The following is a 22,025-nucleotide window of genomic DNA, read 5'->3' as shown; positions in this document are numbered from 1 at the left end:
AAGCCCCTGCTGAACTAGTTTAAACCCTCCCGAAGAGCATTAGCAAATTTACCCCCCAGAATATTCGTACCCCTCTGGTCCAGGTGCAGACCATCCCGTTTGTAGAGGTCCCACCGACCCCAGAATGAGCCCCAATTATCCAGAAATCTGAAACCCTCCCTCCTGCACCATCCCTGTAGCCACGTGTTCAACTCCTCTCTCTTCCTATTCCTCGTCTCGCTATCACGTGGCACGGGTAACAACCCAGAGATAATAACTCTGTCCTAGATCTAAGTTTCCACCCTAGCTCCCTGAATTCCTGCCTTACATCCCCATCCCTTTTCCTACCTATGTCGTTGGTACCTATGTGGACCACGACTTGGGGCTGCTCCCCCTCCCCCTTAAGGATCCCGAAAACACGATCCGAGACATCACGCACCCTGGCACCTGGGAGGCAACACACCAACCGTGAGTTTCTCTCGTTCCCACAGAATCTCCTATCTATCCCCCTAACTATGGAGTCTCCAATGACTAATGCTCTACTCCTCTCCCCCCTTCCCTTCTGAGCTTCCTTGCTGGAAGCGGAGATGGCGGAGGTTTTGAATGATCCCCGGAGCAGACTGCCAAAACTTGAATTTCATGGCCCCCTACTTCAAAACTGATGATGGACACTTGTGGTCTGTGTTCAGCTCCCCATTCAGCTTCCCTATAATGTCAAAGTCAAATGCAATTATCTGACTTGATTTAATGGATGATTGGAATGTTTAGACCCCCATTTTATGTGGGTGTAGACTTTCCAAAAGCCTTTCAATGTGTGTTTTCTGACTCCCTCAGCATTCTTTGAGCATTTGTTTCTGTGCACTTTGCCTCTGTTCTTATTATTTGTTTCTGCAAACTAAGGCCTGCAAATATTAAATCTTCTCAAAGCCTCTTCAATGATTCTGGCATATTAGCAGTTTAAACACACAACGTTCAAACATTGAAAAGAAGGTTTAAATTTTTTCCTTCAGGGTGCAGTTTGACATCCTACCAGCTGTTTGCTTCTCCAGGATGTTACAGCGTTGGTAAACACGGTCTCGCAATTCAAAGGTTTATTGCTTCTGAACACCAGTTACATTGTTTTTATCGCCCCATAATTATGCGTTATGCCATTGCTTTTATTTTCCCCCTTTCAATTTTAAGAGCTCAAAACAAACTAAATTAGCAAATGAATTTGATGTGCATCAACAATATAATTGGCCAAATGCGTACAACATAAGATCATCTCCAAAACGATGCAAGCTTCAGATCCTCTAATGAATGCAAATGAGTACATCAGGTTTTGTATTTACTGTGAGCACATGAAAGCATTTAAATTAAGAGTCGAGTTTCAATATGGAAATAGCGTGCTTGTTCGTTGAACAAACAATTGCATTTTCCTTTCTTTCAATTTCACATTCTCTAGTTGCTAATCCTTTAAACTCATCAACATTTATAAATACTGAATACTGAGGCCCACATTAAAAGTAAACCAGCTTTGATATTTTATAGTCATATTTAGAATCTGTAGCGTAGATTATTCTTTTTTAAATATGTAAAACTGTTTAAAGGCATGAATTCAAATAAAATAAAATAAACGAGGACATAGGAGATAAACAGGAAGGACTTCAACAACTCACATTTGGAAAGCAGCAGCAGTCTGGACACGAAGATCGATTCTGGGGTGGGGTGGGGGGGGGGTTGGATAATCAGGATAATTCACATTGGCATCCTATTAAAATGTCACCAGTGCATGAGTGCTTTGGATGCACCCAGGGCTGGAATGAAGAGCACAGTAAGAAGTCTTACAACACCAGGTTAAAGTCCAACAGGTTTGTTTCGATGTCACTAGCATTCGGAGCGCTGCTCCTTCCTCAGGTGAATGAAGAGGTATGTTCCAGAAACATATATATAGACAGATTCAAAGATGCCAGACAATGCTTGGAATACGAGCATTAGCAGGTGATTAAATCTTTACAGATCCAGAGATGGGGTAACCCCAGGTTAAAGAGGTGTGAATTGTGTCAAGCCAGGACAGTTGGTAGGATTTCGCAGGCCAGATGGTGGGGGATGAATGTAATGCGACATGAATCCCAGGTCCCGAAGCGTGGTACATTGGCGAGACCATGCAGACGCTGCGACAACGAATGAACGGACATCGCGCGACAATCACCAGGCAGGAATGTTCCCTTCCAGTCGGGGAACACTTCAGCAGTCAAGGGCATTCAGCCTCTGATCTCCGGGTAAGCGGTCTCCAAGGCAGCCTTCAGGACGCGCAACAACGCAGAATCGCCGAGCAGAAACTTATAGCCAAGTTCCGCACACATGAGGGCGGCCTCAACCGGGACCTGGGATTCATGCCGCATTACATTCATCCCCCACCATCTGGCCTGCAAAATCCTACCAACTGTCCTGGCCTGACACAATTCACATCTTTTCAACCTGGGGTTACCCCATCTCTGGATCTGTAAAGATTTAATCACCTGCTAATGCTCGCATTCCAAGCATTGTCTGACATCTTTGAATTTGTCTATATATATGTTTCTGGAACATACCTCTTCATTCACCTGAGGAAGGAGCAGCGCTCCGAAAGCTAGTGACATCGAAACAAACCTGTTGGACTTTAACCTGGTGTTGTAAGACTTCTTACTGTGCTCAACCCATTCCAACGGCGGCATCTCCACATCATGGAATGAAGAGAACATCGATAAGGAATGCTGCTTTTCCCCCAAGTGTTCATGATGTTTTTCTCGACTGTTACCAGGACTGATGGAATCTCACTGGAGGGCAAGTGGCAACAATTTGAAATGAGAAAGCAGTGGATGATTTGGTAAGATGATTAAGACAGAAAAGAAATGAAATGAAAATCGCTTATTGTCACAAGTAGGCTTCAATGAAGTTACTGTGAAAAGCCCCTAGTCGCCACATTCCGGCGCCTGTTCGGGGAGGCTGTTACGGGAATTGAACCGTACTGCTGGCCTGCCTTGGTCTGCTTTCAAAGCCAGCGATTTAGCCCAATGTGCTAAACAGCCCCTTCAGGACGCGAAAAGAGAAGGCAAGTCTGGCTGCAAACATTTAAAATAAACCCGCTCTCTTTTGGCATTTGGATGATGCTGACGAGGTTGAATTTGATTGCCTAGTTGCCATGAGGTGTAGGTAGACCTTGAACCACTGCAGTTTTTGTGATGATGGTCGGCTTTCTGCGACTGGGCACCAGAGACCTGAGTGTTCAGTCAACATAGTCTGTGATCTAATTATTTTCAAAATCGTGATTGAATCATCAATACAGGATCAATGAAAACAAAATTGCTAAACCACACAGTATCACAGAATTGTACCTGCACCGGCTCTCCAAACATGCATCATGAATAGATGCCATTCCACTGCCTTTCCCAATACCCCTGCACATTGTTTCTATTCAAATAATCACCGAATGCCCTCCTGAATGCCTCGATTGAACCTGCCTCTGCCATACTTCCAGGCCGTGCATTCCAGACCCAAACCACTCGCTGTGTGAAAAAGATTTTTCTCACATCACAGTTGCTTCTTTTGCAAATCACTTTAGTGCTGAATTTGGTGCATTTGAGTGCGATAGTGAGGGTTTGGTGACCGAGGGAGTATAAGGCTTCATTTTTATCTAAAGTCTAGTCTTTCTTTTATTTAGTTAATTAACTTAAAAGTTGCTGTTTGGTTTAGAAGAAGGTGAATTTTCAATAAGCTTTAAACCGGCTTCTACTTGTAGGCACTTGCAGCTGGAGCTTGTTAATTAGTTAATTGGATTAGACCAGGTTTTCAGAGGCTAGATTCACAGTATAAAAGTGATCCCCTACAGTGCAGACTTTGTTTGCACTGAGTGCTGAATTTGGTGCATTTGAGTGCGATAGTGAGAGTTTGGTGACCGAGGGAGTATAAGGCTTCATTTTTATCTAAAGTTTAGTCTTTCTTTTATTTAGTTAATTAACTTAAAAGTTTCTGTTTGGTTTAGAAGAAGGTGAATTTCAATAAGCTTTAAACAAAGCTTCTACTTGTAGGCACTTGCAGCTGGAGCTTGTTAATTAGTTAATTGGATTAGGCCAGGTTTTCAGAGGCTAGATTCACAGTATAAAAGTGATCCCCGACAGTGCAGACTTTGTTTGCACTGAGTGCTGAATTTGGTGCATTTGAGTGCGATAGTGAGAGTTTGGTGACCGAGGGAGTGCTGAATTTGGTGCATTTGAGTGCGATAGTGAGAGTTTGGTGACCAAGGGAGTGCTGAATTTGGTGCATTTGAGTGCGATAGTGAGAGTTTGGTGACCGAGGGAGTGCTGAATTTGGTGCATTTGAGTGCGATAGTGAGAGTTTGGTGACCAAGGGAGTGCTGAATTTGGTGCATTTGAGTGCGATAGTGAGAGTTTGGTGACCGAGGGAGTGCTGAATTTGGTGCATTTGAGTGCGATAGTGAGAGTTTGGTGACCAAGGGAGTGCTGAATTTGGTGCATTTGAGTGCGATAGTGAGAGTTTGGTGACCGAGGGAGTTAGGTGAGGAGGGAGTAAGGCGCTCCTTTCATTTTGTTTCCGACTTTTCCGCAAAGAGTGCGAAGAGAGCCAGGAGTTTACAGAAAGTGTAGCTGACTGGGAGCAGGGTCGGAGGACGGAGATCTAGTTAGTCCACAGGGCAGCTATATTCTGTCAGGTAAGAGGGGATGGAGGCTAGGCCAGTTACATGCTCCTCCTGTAGGATGTGGGTGGTGAGGGATACCACCGGTGTCCCCACTGACTATACCTGCGGGAAGTGCACCCAACTTCAGCTCCTCAAAGACCGTGTTAGGGAACTGAAGCTGAAGCTGGATGAACTTCGGATCATCCGGGAGGCAGAGGGGGTGATTGAGAAGAGTTACAAGGAGGTAACCACACCCAAGGTACAGGACAAGAATAGCTGGGTTACAGTCAGGGGGAAAAAAACAAACAGGCAGAAAGTGCAGGGATCCCTCGTGGCCGTTCCCCTTCAAAACAAGTATACCGTTTTGGATGCTGTTGGGGGGGATGACCTACCAGGGGAAGGCCCTAGCGGCCAGGTCTCTGGCACTGAGTCTGGCTCTGGGGCTCAGAAGGGAAGGGGGGAGAATAGAAAAGCAATAGTTGTCGGAGATTCAATGGTTAGGGGAATAGATAGGAGATTCTGTGGTCGCGAGCGAGACTCCCGGAAGGTATGTTGCCTCCCGGGTGCCAGGGCCAGGGATGTCTCGGATCGTGTCTTCAGGATCCTTAAGGGGGAGGGTGAGCAGCCAGAAGTCGTGGTGCACATTGGTACCAACGACATAGGTAGGAAAAGGGGTGTGGAGGTAATAAACAAGTTTAGGGAGTTAGGCTGGAAGTTAAAAGCCAGGACAGACAGAGTTGTCATCTCTGGTTTGTTGCCGGTGCCACGTGATAGCGAGGCTAGGAATAGGGAGAGAGTGCAGTTGAACACGTGGCTGCAGGAATGGTGTAGGAGGGAGGGCTTCAGGTATTTGGATAATTGGAGCGCATTCTGGGGAAGGTGGGACCTGTACAAGCAGGACGGGTTGCATCTGAACCAGAGGGGCACCAATATCCTGGGAGGGAGGTTTTCTAGTACTCTTCGGGAGGGTTTAAACTAATTTGGCAGGGGAATGGGAACCGGATTTGTAGTCCAGCAACTAAGGTAGCCGATATTCAGGACGCCAAAGCGTGTAATGAGGCAGTGGGGAAGGGAACACTGACAAAGGAGAGTACTTGCAGGCACGGAGAGGGGTTGAAGTGTGTATACTTCAACGCAAGAAGCATCAGGAATAAGGTGGGTGAACTTAAGGCATGGATCGGTACTTGGGACTACGATGTGGTGGCCATCACGGAAACTTGGATAGAAGAGGGGCAGAAATGGTTGTTGGAGGTCCCTGGTTATAGATGTTTCAATAGGATTAGGGAGGGTGGTAAAAGAGGTGGGGGGGGGTGGCATTATTAATTAGAGATAGTATAACAGCTGCAGAAAGGCAGTTCGAGGAGTATCAGCCTACTGAGGTAGTATGGGTTGAAGTCAGAAATAGGAAAGGAGCAGTCACCTTGTTAGGAGTTTTCTATAGGCCCCCCAATAGTAGCAGAGATGTGGAGGAACAGATTAGGAAACAGATTTTGGAAAGGTGCAGACGTCATAGGGTAGTAGTCATGGGCGACTTTAACTTCCCAAATATTGAGTGGAAACTCTTTAGATCAAATAGTTTGGATGGGGTGGTGTTTGTGCAGTGTGTCCAGGAAGCTTTTCTAACGCAGTATGTAGATTGTCCGACCAGAGGAGGGGCAATATTGGATTTAGTACTGGGTAATGAGCCAGGGCAAGTGATAGATTTGTTAGTGGGGGAGCATTTTGGAGATAGTGACCACAATTCTGTGACTTTCACTTTAGTAATGGAGAGGGATAGGTACGTGCAACAGGGCAAGGTTTACAATTGGGGGAAGGGTAAATACGATATTGTCAGACAAGAATTGAAGTGCATAAGTTGGGAACATAGGCTGGCAGGGAAGGACACAAGTGAAATGTGGAACTAGTTCAAGGAACAGGTGCTACGTGTCCTTGATATGTATGTCCCTGTCAGGCAGGGAAGAGATGGTCGAGTGAGGGAACCATGGTTGACAAGAGAGGTTGAATGTCTTGTTAAGAGGAAAAAGGTGACTTATGTAAGGCTGAGGAAACAAGGTTCAGACAGGGCATTGGAGGGATACAAGATAGCCAGGAGGGAACTGAAGAAAGGGATTAGGAGAGCTACGAGAGGGCATGAACAATCTTTGGCGGGTAGGATCAAGGAAAACCCCAAGGCCTTTTACACATATGTGAGAAATATGAGAATGACTAGAGCGAGGGTAGGTCCGATCAAGGACAGTAGCGGGAGATTGTGTATTGAGTCTGAAGAGATAGGAGAGGTCTTGAACGAGTACTTTTCTTCTGTATTTACAAATGAGAGGGGCGATATTGTTGGAGAGGACAGTGTGAAACAGATTGGTAAGCTCGAGGAAATACTTGTTAGGAAGGAAGATGTGTTGGGCATTTTGCAAAACTTGAGGATAGACAAGTCCCCCGGGCCTGACGGGATATATCCAAGGATTCTATGGGAAGCAAGAGATGAAATTGCAGAGCCGTTGGCAATGATCTTTTCGTCCTCACTGTCAACGGGGGTGGTACCAGGGGATTGGAGAGTGGCGAATGTCGTGCCCCTGTTCAAAAAAGGGACTAGGGATAACCCTGGGAATTACAGGCCAGTTAGTCTTACTTCGGTGGTAGGCAAAGTAATGGAAAGGGTACTGAAGGATAGGATTTCTGAGCATCTGGAAAGACACTGCTTGATTAGGGATAGTCAGCACGGATTTGTGAGGGGTAGGTCTTGCCTTACAAATCTTATTGAATTCTTTGAGGAGGTGACCAAGCATGTGGATGAAGGTAAAGCAGTGGATGTAGTGTACATGGATTTTAGTAAGGCATTTGATAAAGTTCCCCATGGTAGGCTTATGCAGAAAGTAAGGAGGCATGGGATAGTGGGAAATTTGGCCAGTTGGATAACGAACTGGCTAACCGATAGAAGTCAGAGAGTGGTGGTGGATGGCAAATATTCAGCCTGGATCCCAGTTACCAGTGGCGTACCGCAGGGATCAGTTCTGGGTCCTCTGCTGTTTGTGATTTTCATTAATGACTTGGATGAGGGAGTTGAAGGGTGGGTCAGTAAATTTGCAGACGATACGAAGATTGGTGGAGTTGTGGATAGTAAGGAGGGCTGTTGTCGGCTGCAAAGAGACATAGATAGGATGCAGAGCTGGGCTGAGAAGTGGCAGATGGAGTTTAACCCTGAAAAGTGTGAGGTTGTCCATTTTGGAAGGACAAATATGAATGCGGAATACAGGGTTAACGGTAGAGTTCTTGGCAATGTGGAGGAGCAGAGAGATCTTGGGGTCCATGTTCATACATCTTTGAAAGTTGCCACTCAAGTGGATAGAGCTGTGAAGAAGGCCTATGGTGTGCTCGCGTTCATTAACAGAGGGATTGAATTTAAGAGCCGTGAGGTGATGATGCAGCTGTACAAAACTTTGGTAAGGCCACATTTGGAGTACTGTGTACAGTTCTGGTCACCTCATTTTAGGAAGGATGTGGAAGCTTTGGAAAAGGTGCAAAGAAGATTTACCAGGATGTTGCCTGGAATGGAGAGTAGGTCTTACGAGGAAAGGTTGAGGGTGCTAGGCCTTTTCTCATTAGAACGGAGAAGGATGAGGGGCGACTTGATAGAGGTTTATAAGATGATCAGGGGAATAGATAGAGTAGACAGTCAGAGAATTTTTCCCCGGGTGGAACAAACCATTACAAGGGGACATAAATTTAAGGTGAAAGGTGGAAGATATAGGAGGGATATCAGAGGTAGGTTCTTTACCCAGAGAGTAATGGGGGCATGGAATGCACTGCCTGTGGAAGTAGTTGAGTCGGAAACATTAGGGACCTTCAAGCAGCTATTGGATAGGTACATGGATTACGGTTAAATGATATAGTGTAGATTTATTTGTTCTCAAGGGCAGCACGGTAGCATTGTGGATAGCACAATTGCTTCACAGCTCCAGGGTCCCAGGTTCGATTCCAGCTTGGGTCACTGACTGTGCGGAGTCTGCACGTCCTCCCCGTGTCTGCATGGGTTTCCTCCAGGTGCTCCGGTTTCCTCCCACAATCCAAAGATGTGCGGGTTAGGTGAATTGGTCAATGATAAATTGCCCTTAATGTCCAAATTGCCCTTGGTGTTGGGTGAAGGTGTTGAGTTTGGGTAGGGTGCTCTTTCCAAGAGCCGGTGCAGACTCAAAGGGCCGAATGGCCTCCTTCTGCACTGTAAATTCAATGATAATCAATGATTAATCTAGGACAAAGGTTCGGCACAACATTGTGGGCCGAAGGGCCTGTTCTGTGCAGTATTTTCTATGTTCTATGTTCTGTGTCCTCTCTTTCTTGGTATTTTTACAAGTGGAACAGTTTCTCCCTAACTACTCTATCTAGCCCTTCATGATTTTGAACATCTCTATCAAATCTCCTCAACTTTCTTCTCTCCAAGCCGCAGCCTCTCCAATCTATCTTCATAACTGAATATTCTCATCCCTGGAACCATTCTTGTAAACCTCTTCTGCATTTTGTCCAGCACTGCATTTAGGGGTATCCCGATGATGCGCTGGGGAATCCCTCTAGAAGTTCCCACGTAAGTTCCTTCCAATAGTGTGGTACCCAGAACTGTACATAATATTCCAGCTGAGTTTACAGGTAGCACGGTAGCATTGTGGATAGCACAATTGCTTCACAGCTCCAGGGTCCCAGTTTCGATTCCGGCTTGGGTCACTGTCTGTGCGGAGTCTACACATCCTCCCCGTGTGTGCGTGGGTTTCCTCCGGGTGCTCCGGTTTCCTCCCACAGTCCAAAGATGTGCAGGTTAGGTGGATTGGCCATGATAAGTTGCCCTTAGTGTCCAAAATTGCCCTTAGTGTTGGGTGGGGTTACTGGGTTATGGGGATAGGGTGGAGGTGTTGACCTTGGGTAGGGTGCTCTTTCCAAGAGCCGGTGTAGACTCGATTGGCCGAATGGCCTCCTTCTGCACTGTAAATTCTATGAGTGTCTGTATAAGTTCAGCATAACCTCCTTGCTCTTGTACTCTATGCCCTTATTAATAAAGCACAGAATAATATCTGCTTTATTAACTGCTCTCTCCATCTGTCCTGCCACCTTCAGTGGTTTACACACATATACACCCAGGATGTTCTGCTCCTGCATTATCTCAAAAATCTTACCCCTTATTTTATATTGTCTTTCCATGTTCTTCCAACCAAAATTCATCATCTCCCACTTAACCGCAACGAACTTCGTTTGCCACCTGTTGACCCACTCCAACTTGTCTGTGTCCTTTTCAAGTTCTACACTGTCCTCTTCACAGTTTACAATACTTCCAAGCTTTGTATCATCTGAAAACTTTGAAATTCCCCCCTGCACACCAAGATCTAGATCATTAATATATATCAGGAAAAACAAGTGTGCCAATACTGACCATGGGGAACACCACTACAAACCTTCCTCCATCTCGAAAATTGACCATTACGCTCTGCTTCCTATTATTCAGCCAATAGTGTCTCCCATTTGAAAGGGGCCCAAACTCCGAGTTATAAATGACACCAAAGGAAAGTTATTCCCTCAAAAGCACCACGTCATTGTGATCTGCTGAAACTGAATGCATAGATGTTTTTTCCAATTCGGGTGCAATTTAGCGTAGCAAATCCACCTACCCTGCACATCTTTTGGGTTGTGGGGTGAGACCTACCCGGACAGGGGGAAAATGTGCAAACTCCACACGGACAGTGACCGGGGGCCGGGGTCGAACCTGGGACCTCGGCGCCTTGAAGCAGGAGTGCTAACCACGAATGCATGGAATTTAATGACATTAATGAATGCACGAAGGTGAATGAATTGCCAATCAATGGAGGAGGAATACAATGGCTCGTTTTACAGAATCTCTTAGTGTTTAAAGGAGTATATTTATTCTGTTCAATATAATATATTCCCCAATTTGAAATTGGGACCGCACCGTGCCAGAAGCGTCTGGCCTCTGGTCAATTTCACTGGCTCCCATTCAACCTGGTAACACGCCAGACGCGTTCCATTGGTGGAGATCCACGTTGCCCTGGTGATTGTTGTTAATGCTACTTCGCGTAACCTGGATACCTCACCAATAACAGATGTAACAGAGGCGCATTGGGCAGAGGTGAACAACTTCGTGAAACGGTAGTTTATATCCCTCAACCTAAAAACCTAGCGTTATCCTCCAGGGAAAGTAAATTGGAATGGAGCTGAATGCGTTCACAACCTTTACAGATCAGGCAGCAACTGTGGAGAGAGAAGGAGGCCATTCGGCCTCGTGTGGCCGAAGATCAGAACCGGGTTGACGTTTAAAGGTCACCGATCTGAAATGTTAACCCTGTTTCTCTCTCTCTCCCGTTTCTCTGCCCCCCCCCCCCAGATGCCGAGAGTTCCCCCCGCCTCAGCAATTCCTGTTTGAATGTCAGGTTTCCAGCCAATTGTTCCATTAGCTTTTTGATTTGAAATCGGTTCAGGGTAAGTGGGCTGCACCGTATAGGAAAAACAATGGAAACAAAAATTCAGCTGCGGGTGCATGTTATTGGTTAACTGAAACGGTGAGAAAGGATATATTTTCTACAGGTCATTATGGACCCCTTCACGGAGCAGTTGAAACAACTGGCTGAAATTATAATCAGCAATGTTCTGCAGAATGCCAAGAAATACCTTAAGGATTTACTGGGGGAAGAAGGCACGGAAGGTAAGGAAGAGATTCCAACTGCTGGACATAAACAGGGGCAGCACGGTAGCATTGTGGATAGCACAATTGCTTCACAGCTCCAGGGTCCCAGGTTCGATTCCCGCTTGGGTCACTGTCTGTGCGGAGTCTGCACATCCTCCCCGTGTGTGCGTGGGTTTCCTCCGGGTGCTCCGGTTTCCTCCCACAGTCCAAAGATGTGCAGGTTAGGTGGATTGGCCATGATAAATTGCCCTTAGTGTCCAAAATTGCTCTTAGTGTTGGGTGGGGTTACTGGGTTATGGGGATAGGGTGGAGGTGTTGACTTTGACCTTGGGTAGGGTGCTCTTTCCAAGAGCCGGTGTAGACTCGATGGGCCGAATGGCCTCCTTCTGCACTGTAAATTCTATGATAATCTATGATAAATGATACCATTTGCTCCCCAAACCTCCTGCTTCCCCAGCGTCGCATTAAGGGGGTACCCCGATGCTGCGCTGGGGGAATCCCTCTAGGAAGTTCCCACGTTAGTTACCCGGCAATCGCCCAGAAGTGGGGATTTCCTCTGGACAATCGTGCTAAACTGGGAACAATTTAAATTGTTAACTTCGGACGGTTCTGCCAGTTTTACCCTGATAGTTACTCTGAAAGAGTTAGAGGAAAATTCACTTCCGACTTCAGAGTAACTATTTAAACACCCAATCCCAGGCTTGTACATGACCCCCCCCCCCCACCCCCTCACACACACACAGGAGACCCCCAGGGGACCCATCACATCACCCCCAGCCCAACTTAAACTTCCCCTCCCAGTGCAACCCAGTCCGACCCCCACTCCCAGTGTGACCCAGTCTGACATCCCCACTCCTGGACTGACCCCCACTCCTGGACTGCCCCCCCAAACCTGGGCTGACCCCCCCCCCCCCATTCTGGACTGACTCCTCCTCCCAGACTGAACCCCCTCCCCCACAATCCCAGACTGCTCCCATCGCTCCCAGTCCGACCCCCCCCCCCCACTCTACTGTACTGACCCCCTCTCTGGTCCGTCCGCACCCCCATTCCACAGCCCAACCCTACCTCAACTCACTCACAACAGACTTTCACAATCCCAAGACCTTGGGCTGGATTCTCCGTTTTTGGGACTATGTCCCCACGCCGTCGTAAAAACTGTGGTCTTTCACAACAAATCACTGGCGTGAAAAGGCCACATATTCACAGCCCTGCAGGGGGCTAGCAATGAACCGTCGGGAAGCTCGCAGCTTTATCTGTAGATACAGACACCTGCACTTCCCGGTCAGAGGCCGCGCATGCGCACGGCGGCGGTCTCCAGCGGCCATGCCGTGCTCCATGGTGAACTCATACCGCGGAGCTGGACCCTCCAACTAGTGCCCCCGATCGGCCGCATGCCCGAGCCAGACTGCCCACCCAAAAGTAGCCCATATAAGGCCACCCCTGCCCTCCAATCGGCCCACCCCCGACCAGGGCAGCCAAGGACTGAGTCCGCAGCTGTCACGCTAGTATCCAGACCAGCAGGACCACATTAGATCCACGCCATCGGGACCTCGGCCAGTCGGAGAATCGCGAGGCGGGCCTCTAGTAATGGCCGCAGGTAGGGGCCCGGAGAATCGGGGAACCAGCTCCGGTCCCGATTTCGTGTACGGAAATGGATTCTCCGCCCCGGCCCCGGCTGTAAGGTGTCACAGCCATCTGCCCTACAACAATCCAGCCCCTTGTCTTTGTCCCCCATTCATCACATCATGTCTGCAACTATTGGTTAATTCAACTGCACCTTGAGCTGCGCCTTTGATGTCCTAGTCCACAATAAAATTGTTACTCTCTCTCTCTCCTTTGCACCTTTCCACCAGTACAACACTTGCCTCCAGGCAGTTAACCTGTCCTCCCCCAACCATCACTTTGAAAAACTGTCCTCTTCATGAAGCTAATTGGCTGTTTGCTTTGTGGAGGTGCTTAGTCCTGTCAGGCCCCTGAACAGGATCAGGAAACGGGTATGCTGGTCAGCAACGGCAATTTAGGATCCTGTTCTCCTCCGTTCTTGACCTTGGTGGGACCCGAAAATTCCTTGGCCAAAACATCCACGTATACTAAGTCCTGAAAGTTATCACATTAAGATCTAGCTAAGCAAATAAAGATGATGAAAGTCTACACTTTATCCCAGGTCCTTGAGAGAGAACAATTTCCTCAAACACGACCTCATCTATAATTGCATTACAGTTTAGGAGTTCTTTGAAGTGTCCTCTCCATCAGACACTGATGTTTTCTCTGTCTCTCAAGAAGGTCCCGTCCTTACTCTGCGCTGGTTTGAGGCCTGGGTGTTGGGGCCATATATTGCCTTGGTGGCGCTGAAGAAGCCCGGATGTTGCGCTTGTCAGCGAGGAGTTGCAGATCCTTAGCTTTCTTAGTCCATCATTGGTTCTCGATTTCCCTCATTCTTCTTTGTAGCTCCACCTTTGCCGATTGATGAGCTCTCCTCTTCGCTGGTTGGTTGTTTTACCAGGCATGGAAAATTTTCCTCCTCTTGTCGATCAAGTCTTGGATGGTGTGGTCATTCTGGTCAAACCAGACTTGGTATTTGCTGGTCTTGTAGCCAATGCTTTCTTCACAGCTTGAGATGATGGCTGTCTTCAGCTCTTTCCAGTTTTCTTCCATTCCATGAGAATGAACATTGTTGGACATCCACTAGCATGCTTGGCTCTTAAAGCTGCTCAACGTTGATTTTTATCTGAATTGTTTATTCACCTTCTGCTGCTTCTCGTGGAATTTGATGGACATAGAGGACAGGATGAGCTGGTGGTCTGTCCAGCAGTTATCTGCACTGGTCGTTGCTGTGGTGAAGAGGGTACCCTTTTGGTCTCAGGGTTGGAGACTGATGAAGTAAGCTTTTAAAGAAACTAGAAATGAAAATATTTGAGTTATCTCATTGCTTTGGTGGGAGTTGCCAATAGCCTTTGATTCTTTATCATCGTCATTGATTTTGAATGAGGTCTTAGTAAAAAGATCTATTTTTTCACACAATTGTTTTCATTGTATTTTTCAAATTTGAGTCTCCTGCAATATTTGTTTGGAGGTGTGACACCTTACAGATGCACACTAGGCTCTAGTCTTTTTTAAATGCTGATTAAGCAATAGAAGTTTGACCACTGCAGTTCAGATAGCCAAATATTTAGATTTTTGTTGCATAGTGCATTTTCCATTTAATTCCAACATGAAGGTTTATACTTTCAACATTAATGAAGAAAAGAGAAATACTTTCATTTGTATAGCACTTTTCACAATCACTGACCATCTCAAAGCACTTTAGAACCAAATAATAACATTTGTAATAATTAAGTGGTCATTCATCTTAGAATCATAGAATCCCTACAGTGCAGAAGAAGACCATTCTGCCCATCGAGTCTGCGCTGACCCTTTGAAAGAGCACCCTACCTAGGCCCAATCCCTGCTCTGGCCCTGTATCCCCACCCAACCTTAGGACACGAAGAGGTAATTTAGCATGACCAATCCACTTAACCTGCACATCTTTTGACTGTGGGAGGAAGTCGGAGCACCCGGAGGAAACCCACACAGACATGCGAAGAACGTGCAAACTCCACACACAGTCTCCCGAGGTCAGAATCGAACCTGGGTCCCTGGCACTGTGAGGCAACAGTGCTAACCACTGTGCCACCGTGCTGCCCCATTGCTGTTGTATGTAGTATTGCTCTGATATGATAAGCTGTAAAAATAAATTCAAATGTTATTTTTATATATTAAATTAAATATGAAGTTTATATATTAAATTTTCTGTCACTAGTGCCTTCAAGCAATTCTGTAACTACTTATATCATTTGCATTTTTTTTCTTTTGAAAGATGAAGGTGGTTATCAAATCGGTAACATTCAATGGATTGCATGTAAGGACTTCACAGTGACCACTGGGGCAAAACAAATAGAAGAATATATTTCTGTAAGTTTTGCATGTAGATAAAGAATGATCTGCAGAGCTGTTCTGTTCAGTGAATATTTTGTTCTTTTATTTTGTCTATATTCTCCTCCTTTTTTCAGTTCCCTTCCCAGAAACTATTCCACAGCAGATAATGGATAGGGATCCCTCAGCCTTTCTCATTCTGTGATCAGCTGCTCAAATGTGTGTAATGGGAAAGAAACATAGGTTTGTTCATTTCCTCAGCTGTTCAGGACAACATTACCAACATGGAAAATTTGCCACATGGATAATAATGAGTTTAACCCTAAATGCCATCATACCGTTAACTTGTTCTGGTGCTGTGGAGATAGTGATGGACATGTTAATATAGTAGAACATGATAGTAAAAGTTTTATCAAGTTTTACGTAAGTGTCTGTAAGGATAGTTATAAACTGTATAGCTTTCCTAACAACTTTCAAAAAAACAATGCTATTTAATTAATATAATGGTGACTAACTTACAGGCGGAACAATGGCACAGTGCTGCCTCACTGCGATGAGGACCCGGGTTCGATCCTTGCCCTGGGTCACTGTCCGTGTGCAGTTTGCACATTCTCTGTGTGGGTCTCACCCCCACAACCCAAAGATGTGCAGGGTAGGTGAATTGACCATGCTAAATTGTCCCTTAATTGGAAAAAAGAATTGGGTACTCTAAATTTTTTTTAAAAAATGATGACTAACTTTAGTATTCACAAGAATACATAGGCAGGCAAACATAGTACTAAATCAGAGACTGTTTTCCTTATAAAAGCCTTGAATTAAGTAACGTTGTGAAGGAAATTTAGAAACTTTGATTAGGTGCTAAAGGCCATCAACGAATAAACAAGTGGATGTGATTGACAAAGAGAGATAAATGTTTATGCAGTGTAACTATTTGTGACCACAGAAGTTGGCAGAGCTGCCACACAATAGTGAATGATAGGTGATTGATGGCCGGTGCAGACATGATTGACAAAAGGCCTCTTTTTGTGCTGTAAAACTCCATGACTCTCTAATGGGGATTTTTGGAAGAGGATACTGCACACCTTAAAATTAAGCCTCAATATGAGTGAGCAGGTAGTAGCCTAATTAAGTTAAAAGGAGATGGTGGCACAGTGGTAACATTAAGGCTAATCAATCAATAGCCCAGGTTCTGGTGACTCAAATCTCACCATGACAGCTGGTGAAACTTAAATTCAATTAATAAATATGGAATATAGCTAGTTGATGTTGACCATGACACTTATCAGTGATTGTTGTAAAAAAAACATCTGGTTCATTAAAGTCTTTTAGGAAAGGAAATCTGCCAACCTTACCTGGGTCTGGCCTACATGTGACTCCAGGTAACAATGTGGTTGACTTTTAACTGCCCTCTAGTCACTTGGCCTGATTTCACAGTCAGCGACTAAACGATGGCACTCGTCACTGACTGAGCTTCTCAAAAAGATCTAGAGATCTCTGTAGCGCAGATTTCCCCTTTCCTGATGTTATTTTGAATTTGGTGCCAGGTCAATGGAGGGGGGGTCTCCAGGCATTAAGCAATAGTGCTGTCATCAAGCAGGGTAAACAGCCAATCATATTGACGTATTCTCACAGATAGCAAACTAGAAAGTAAAATGCACTTATTATCCTTCACCTTTTAATTATTATTTGACAGAAAGCAAAATAAATAATTGGGGCATACACAAGGAATTAAATAGAACCTTAAATATATAAACACATTTTTAAACCATATTTTGAAGCATGCAGAATTTTCTTTATAGCAGGGCAGCGTGGTGGTGCAGTGGTTAGCACTGCTGCCTCACGATGCTAAGGACCCGGGTTTGATCTCAGACCTGGATCACTGTCCATATGGAGTTTGCACATTCTCCCCGTGTCTGCGTGGATTTCACCCCCACAAACCAAAAGATGACCCAAAGCTAATATAATCGGCGGCATTTTCTGACCATTCATGCTGGCGGAATCTTAGTGTGGCCAAAGCCTCCGCCACAGGATTCCCAGTGACAAGGAATGCGTTCACGGCAGGACCAGAAGATCCTGCTACTGGTCACTGGTGAGCAGCCCTCTGCCATTGCAGAACAGGCCAGAGGAGAATCTCGCAGAATATTTTTGGAATATCAAATTTTTCCATTACAGTAAACAATAAACATGATGCGACATGCTGTTATGTGAAAATTGTTTATGCATTTTTATTTCCTACTGATAATGCTGATACTCCAATAATTTGACATCAGTTTATTTAGAAAGAAGTGCAGTGATAGCATCGGAGGAGGGGAATAGTGCAGTCACCAAGGCTAACCAAGGAACAATGCTGTATGAGGGCCAAGTTCTATAAAGCATGTGTGTGTGGTTATTGGTAGATATAGGACACAATTAGACTTGACCATAATGCCTTCCGTCTTTGAAGATTCTGCTGACAGCGGCTGTTTAAGATCGGTTCGCGTAGAATAATCACACGGATACTTTACTGGATAGTTTTTGATTCTTGTGGAAATGTACCCCAAAATGAGTGAGCAGCTTTGGGAAATACAAAATTGATGCGGGAGGCAATAGTGGGTGGGTTAAGCATTTTAAAACCCCTTACATTTCATTTCCTGATAGTAAATTCATTGAAATTTTATTCATAAGAATCGTGCTGTACTCCAAACAGACATGGGAGTTTTCCAATTGCTGGCTTCATTGCCTGGACTACCTGCAAGAGGAGGAGTTGGAATACCATATTCATCATCACTATCGTGTACGCTGGAGTATACCAACTCGGAGGAAGCCCATACCACGAGCAACAGCCTCTACTTACTTCATCATTGAAATCTCTAAAGTTAAACCACCTGTGAGTGAATGAAATCCACAGCTTTATATCTGATTAATTTTCACACTATATGCGGTTAGCACTATAAGGTTTACGCAGGGACAACTGAGGCCAGCAACTAGAAGGCAGACACTGGGACCTTAAGACCAAACTATTGTGTTTCTTTGTAGGATCGGGTGTAAGAAGAGGATTGTGTGCACGAAAGAGGCTAATGTGAATTCAATGCAAATCAGGGATCACTGCCTTCATACAGTAAACCATTGGATACTTTATTCTTTTCAAGTTACTTTTCCAGGCATTAGTAATAGCTAACAAATTCACTGGTAACCTAGTGTTTTCATCTTTAAATGGGGGAATGCCAAAGGTTGAAGACTCAATGTTTGTGGGATGAAACTTGTGTTCTCAGGAGCCAATTTCCAATGATTAGAGATATAAATCGTTGTGATCAGTGAGTGGAACGCTGGTTGCTATTGGTTGACCATGACTGAGGTTGGGGTTTTCCTCTAGACCTTCAGAAAAATGTGAGAAACATTCCATGTTCTTCTGCCCCTTGAGCTTCAGCTCAATGCTCGGTGGACACAACACAACTCATCAGTGGCAATGCTCAGCATAACCAGAGATTTTACAAGTTTGCGTCTTTGAATATCTGATGCGCTGACCTGAAGGATTAAACTAAACCAGTGACAAGCACGCAAAAGCATTAATCCATAATATAATGAATGTTACTTGTAAATGGACCGCTTATCAATTATTTCAATGAGTACGAACCTCTCTTTAATGTTTTTAGATTTTTCCAGTTCAAGTTTCCTTCTTTTTTGAATCAAACAGACTTCTGCACAGGTAAATAGTTTAATTAGAAATTACAGCAATTGTTTGGGTGTTTATATTCAGTCTTGATGTGGCGTCATTGGCAAGGTGTTGTGGAAATCGTTGGCATTTATTGACCAACTCCTGTTGGACTGAGGTGGTTGTGAGCCTTCTCATAAAAGGTGGTTTTGATACCACTTTGTTTCTTGTGCTGTGCCACTTCAAAGTGAAGTTCATAGAATCCATACAGTGTAGAAGGCATCCATTCGGCCTCTGACTGCACTGACCCTCCGAAAGAGCACTCTACCTAGGCACACTCCTCCTCCCTATCCCCGTAATCCCACGCATTGATCATGGCCAATCCACCTAACTGCACATCTTTGGACTGTGGGAAGAAACTTAAGCACAAGGAGAAAACCCACACAGACATACTCCACACAGTCACCCAAGGCCATAATTGATTTCGGGTCCCTGGCACTGAGGCAGCAGTGCTAATGACTTTTTTTATTCGTTCATGGAATGTGGGTGTCACTGGCTGGGACAGCATTTATTGCTTGGGTCTGGAGTCACATGTAGGTCAGATCAGGTAAGGATGACAGATTTCCTTTCCTAAAGGATATTAGTGAACCAGATGGGCTTTTACAACAATCAATCATGGTTTTATGGACATCATTAGACTTTGAATTCTAGATTTTAAAAAAAATTGAATTCAAATTGCACCATCTGCTCTGGTGGGATTTGAACCGAGGTCCAAAGATGTGCAGGTTAGATGGATTGGCTATGCTAAATTGCCCTTAAGTGTCCAGAAGGTTAGGTGGGATTACGGGGATAGGGTTGAGGCGTGGGCTTAAGTAGAGTGCTCTTTCCAAGGGCCGGTGCAGACTCGATGTGCTGAATTACCTCCTTCTGGACTGTAAATTCTATCGATGCAAATCCCCAGAGCATTACCTGGGTCTCTGGATTACTAGTCCAGTGATAATACCACAATGGCACTGCCTTCTCCCTCTGCCACCGTGCCATCCTAAAGTTACAAATCAAACACATTAGTGTAGGGCTGGAATCACATATCGGCCAGACTGGGCAAAGACAGCAGATTTCTGTCCCTAAAGAACATCAGTGAACCAACAATCCAGCAGTTTGTGGCCACTTTACAGTTCCACCCAATTTCCCTACTGAGACATTGCATGGTTACACAATGTGACACTGTCAATCAACAAACCACTTCATACGTAAAATAATCTAGCACCTCCAACGTTCCTCCATGTTTCACTGTGTATTTGATATCTTCTATATTTTTATGCAAAACAAATCAAGCCCTTGTGTAAAGTCTGAACCATTAAACATAAATCATATCCGACATGTTCTGTAGAAGTTTAAATCCCAACAAACGCACAAATGACATTAGGAACAGAGTAAAACACTGAGCAGTCTAGTTCCATTAAAATCCTGAAATCACTAATGGGTATCTTTTCTTTTAATTATGCTTTTGGTGTTTATGGGGAGACTTTCTTACTTTAGGATATGTGCCATGTAGGACATGTCATGTTGGAGATTGACAGTTAATGCCCAATTGGCAGCATAAATGTTTCAAGGATTATATCGCGATCACCAAGTTTGAGTGAGCAATCTAAAGTATTTACACTGTAGATCACTTGTGTAAGCTGGGATGGTAGCAAGAGAAAGAATAAAGTTTATAGCTTGAAAACAATTTGTTTGTATTAGTTTCAAATTATATTTCATAATATCAACAGTAATGTATTTACTAGCACCAGTTTCTTAAGTTTACTGCTCAATGACTTTAACAAGTGAAATTACTTTTTCCTACAAATATTTTACTCATGCACCATACTGAAAGTTTTATATTAATAGCATAAAACTAAGAAGCATGTTTTTTTTTTTAAAGACCAGGTGAATCAAGATTCAGAGAAAAATGGCTAAAAGACATCATCGAAAGCAAAATTCTGTTAATGGATCAAGTGACCTTTTAGGCTTTCTTGAGTGTTTATATATTGGGTGTATAAAGGGGGGAAACTATAAAGAACTCTTATCTTTGGTTGTTTTCTTTACATTTTCTATGCTTTAAAAGATGGGCCTACTTGCGGTGATGGTTCCATGGCCTCGGGTTGTTCTCTGCCCCTACTTTGTCTCAGCTTATTCTATCCATTTCTGAGACCTGATAGTGAGGTGCAAGGCTATTCAACACTGGTAATCAGTTCCCCTCCCAAGGGTGCGGTCTTATTCATGGGTGTGGTTTTAACACCTCCCACTTAGCTTCCCCTTGGCATTCTTGCTGTTTGAGAGAGACAGTTGCTGCTGCCCCTTCTCCATCTCCCAGTGGAGATGACTAAGAATAGTGATTGTTACTTTTCCCTCACCCTAAGCCAGGGACACACGAGGTCACTATAATGTCAATACCCAACTAACTCAATACAAGCTACAAATCAAAACTAGCACATTTTGGCCTTGTATGATCTTGATGTACATTTACCCGACTGAACCACCATGGATCAAATAATTATTTTCCTTATTGTATGTTTTTCAAAAATCAATAATGAGTGCAAAAGAATGAAGGAAAACATTAATTTTCATTCTATGGCTAAATAAACCTGTTTCATATAAGCTCCAGTGTTGGTGTTTTTTGAATGTGTGATTGAAGGCATCAAAATTGATAGGAACCAAATGAGTTTCCAAGTTAATTCATTTGGGAGTGCAATGAATCACAGACTGGGTTACTGTTTGCGCTGATGATAGGTGATCAGAGAGGAACCTGTACATTTTTGGTTCTGCCCCATTAACTTGACGTCACCAGTACACTTCAAGTGGAGATTGTTGGGCTGGATTTTGCTGTCAGAAGCAAAACATTGGTGCTCGCCATTGATCTCAACGAAAGCGGCCCACAAAGATCCAGCGTTCGCTGTGGTGGGGACCTTCCCTTTCCTGGCAGTTTAAATCTGCTGCCAAGTCAGAGCAACTCGGAGAATCTTCAGGCATGCAGCAGCAGTGTCAACAATCGGGATAGGCAGCCTATTGCATTGAAGTATCCACAGATAGCAAACCAGGAAGTTAAAAGCATTTTATTCTTCACTTTTAATTTAAAGTGTCAGATATCAAAATAAACAAGTATTTTAATTTTGCGTTAAGATACAAGC

The 22,025-nt window shown here is 44.6% G+C and overlaps 1 protein-coding gene across 3 annotated transcripts; it reads left to right on the top strand.

Annotated features, from left to right (window-relative positions):
* Positions 1–10,693: 10,693 nt before the first annotated feature.
* Positions 10,694–21,495, top strand: akap14 (A-kinase anchoring protein 14). Of its 3 annotated transcripts, none has more exons than XM_072505836.1 (6): positions 10,694–10,777; positions 11,213–11,330; positions 15,169–15,263; positions 17,911–18,090; positions 18,857–18,909; positions 20,780–21,495. In XM_072505836.1, exons 2-6 carry the CDS (start codon positions 11,219–11,221, stop codon positions 20,862–20,864), a joined length of 525 nt encoding a protein of 174 aa, XP_072361937.1. In that variant the 5' UTR covers positions 10,694–10,777; positions 11,213–11,218; the 3' UTR covers positions 20,865–21,495. The 3 variants fall into 3 exon arrangements, with proteins under 3 accessions (XP_072361937.1, XP_072361938.1, XP_072361939.1); XM_072505837.1 differs by lacking the exon at positions 10,694–10,777 and adding an exon at positions 10,792–11,107; XM_072505838.1 differs by lacking the exons at positions 10,694–10,777; positions 11,213–11,330 and adding an exon at positions 12,883–12,909.
* Positions 21,496–22,025: the final 530 nt, after the last annotated feature.

Source organism: Scyliorhinus torazame, chromosome 5 (assembly GCF_047496885.1).
Source record: "Scyliorhinus torazame isolate Kashiwa2021f chromosome 5, sScyTor2.1, whole genome shotgun sequence".
NCBI lineage: Eukaryota > Metazoa > Chordata > Chondrichthyes > Carcharhiniformes > Scyliorhinidae > Scyliorhinus > Scyliorhinus torazame.
Note: the sequence above shows the minus strand (reverse complement) of the source record. Positions and strands in the feature narration are given on the sequence as shown.

Excerpts from the sequence above, each read along its gene's own strand:
- akap14 (XM_072505836.1), top strand. The coding sequence starts at position 11,219 with ATGGACCCCTTCACGGAGCAGTTGAAACAACTGGCTGAAATTATAATC. Across the intron at positions 11,331-15,168 it reads GGGGGAAGAAGGCACGGAAG|ATGAAGGTGGTTATCAAATC; the intron begins GTAAGGAAGAGA and ends TTCTTTTGAAAG. Across the intron at positions 15,264-17,910 it reads AAATAGAAGAATATATTTCT|ACATGGGAGTTTTCCAATTG; the intron begins GTAAGTTTTGCA and ends TACTCCAAACAG.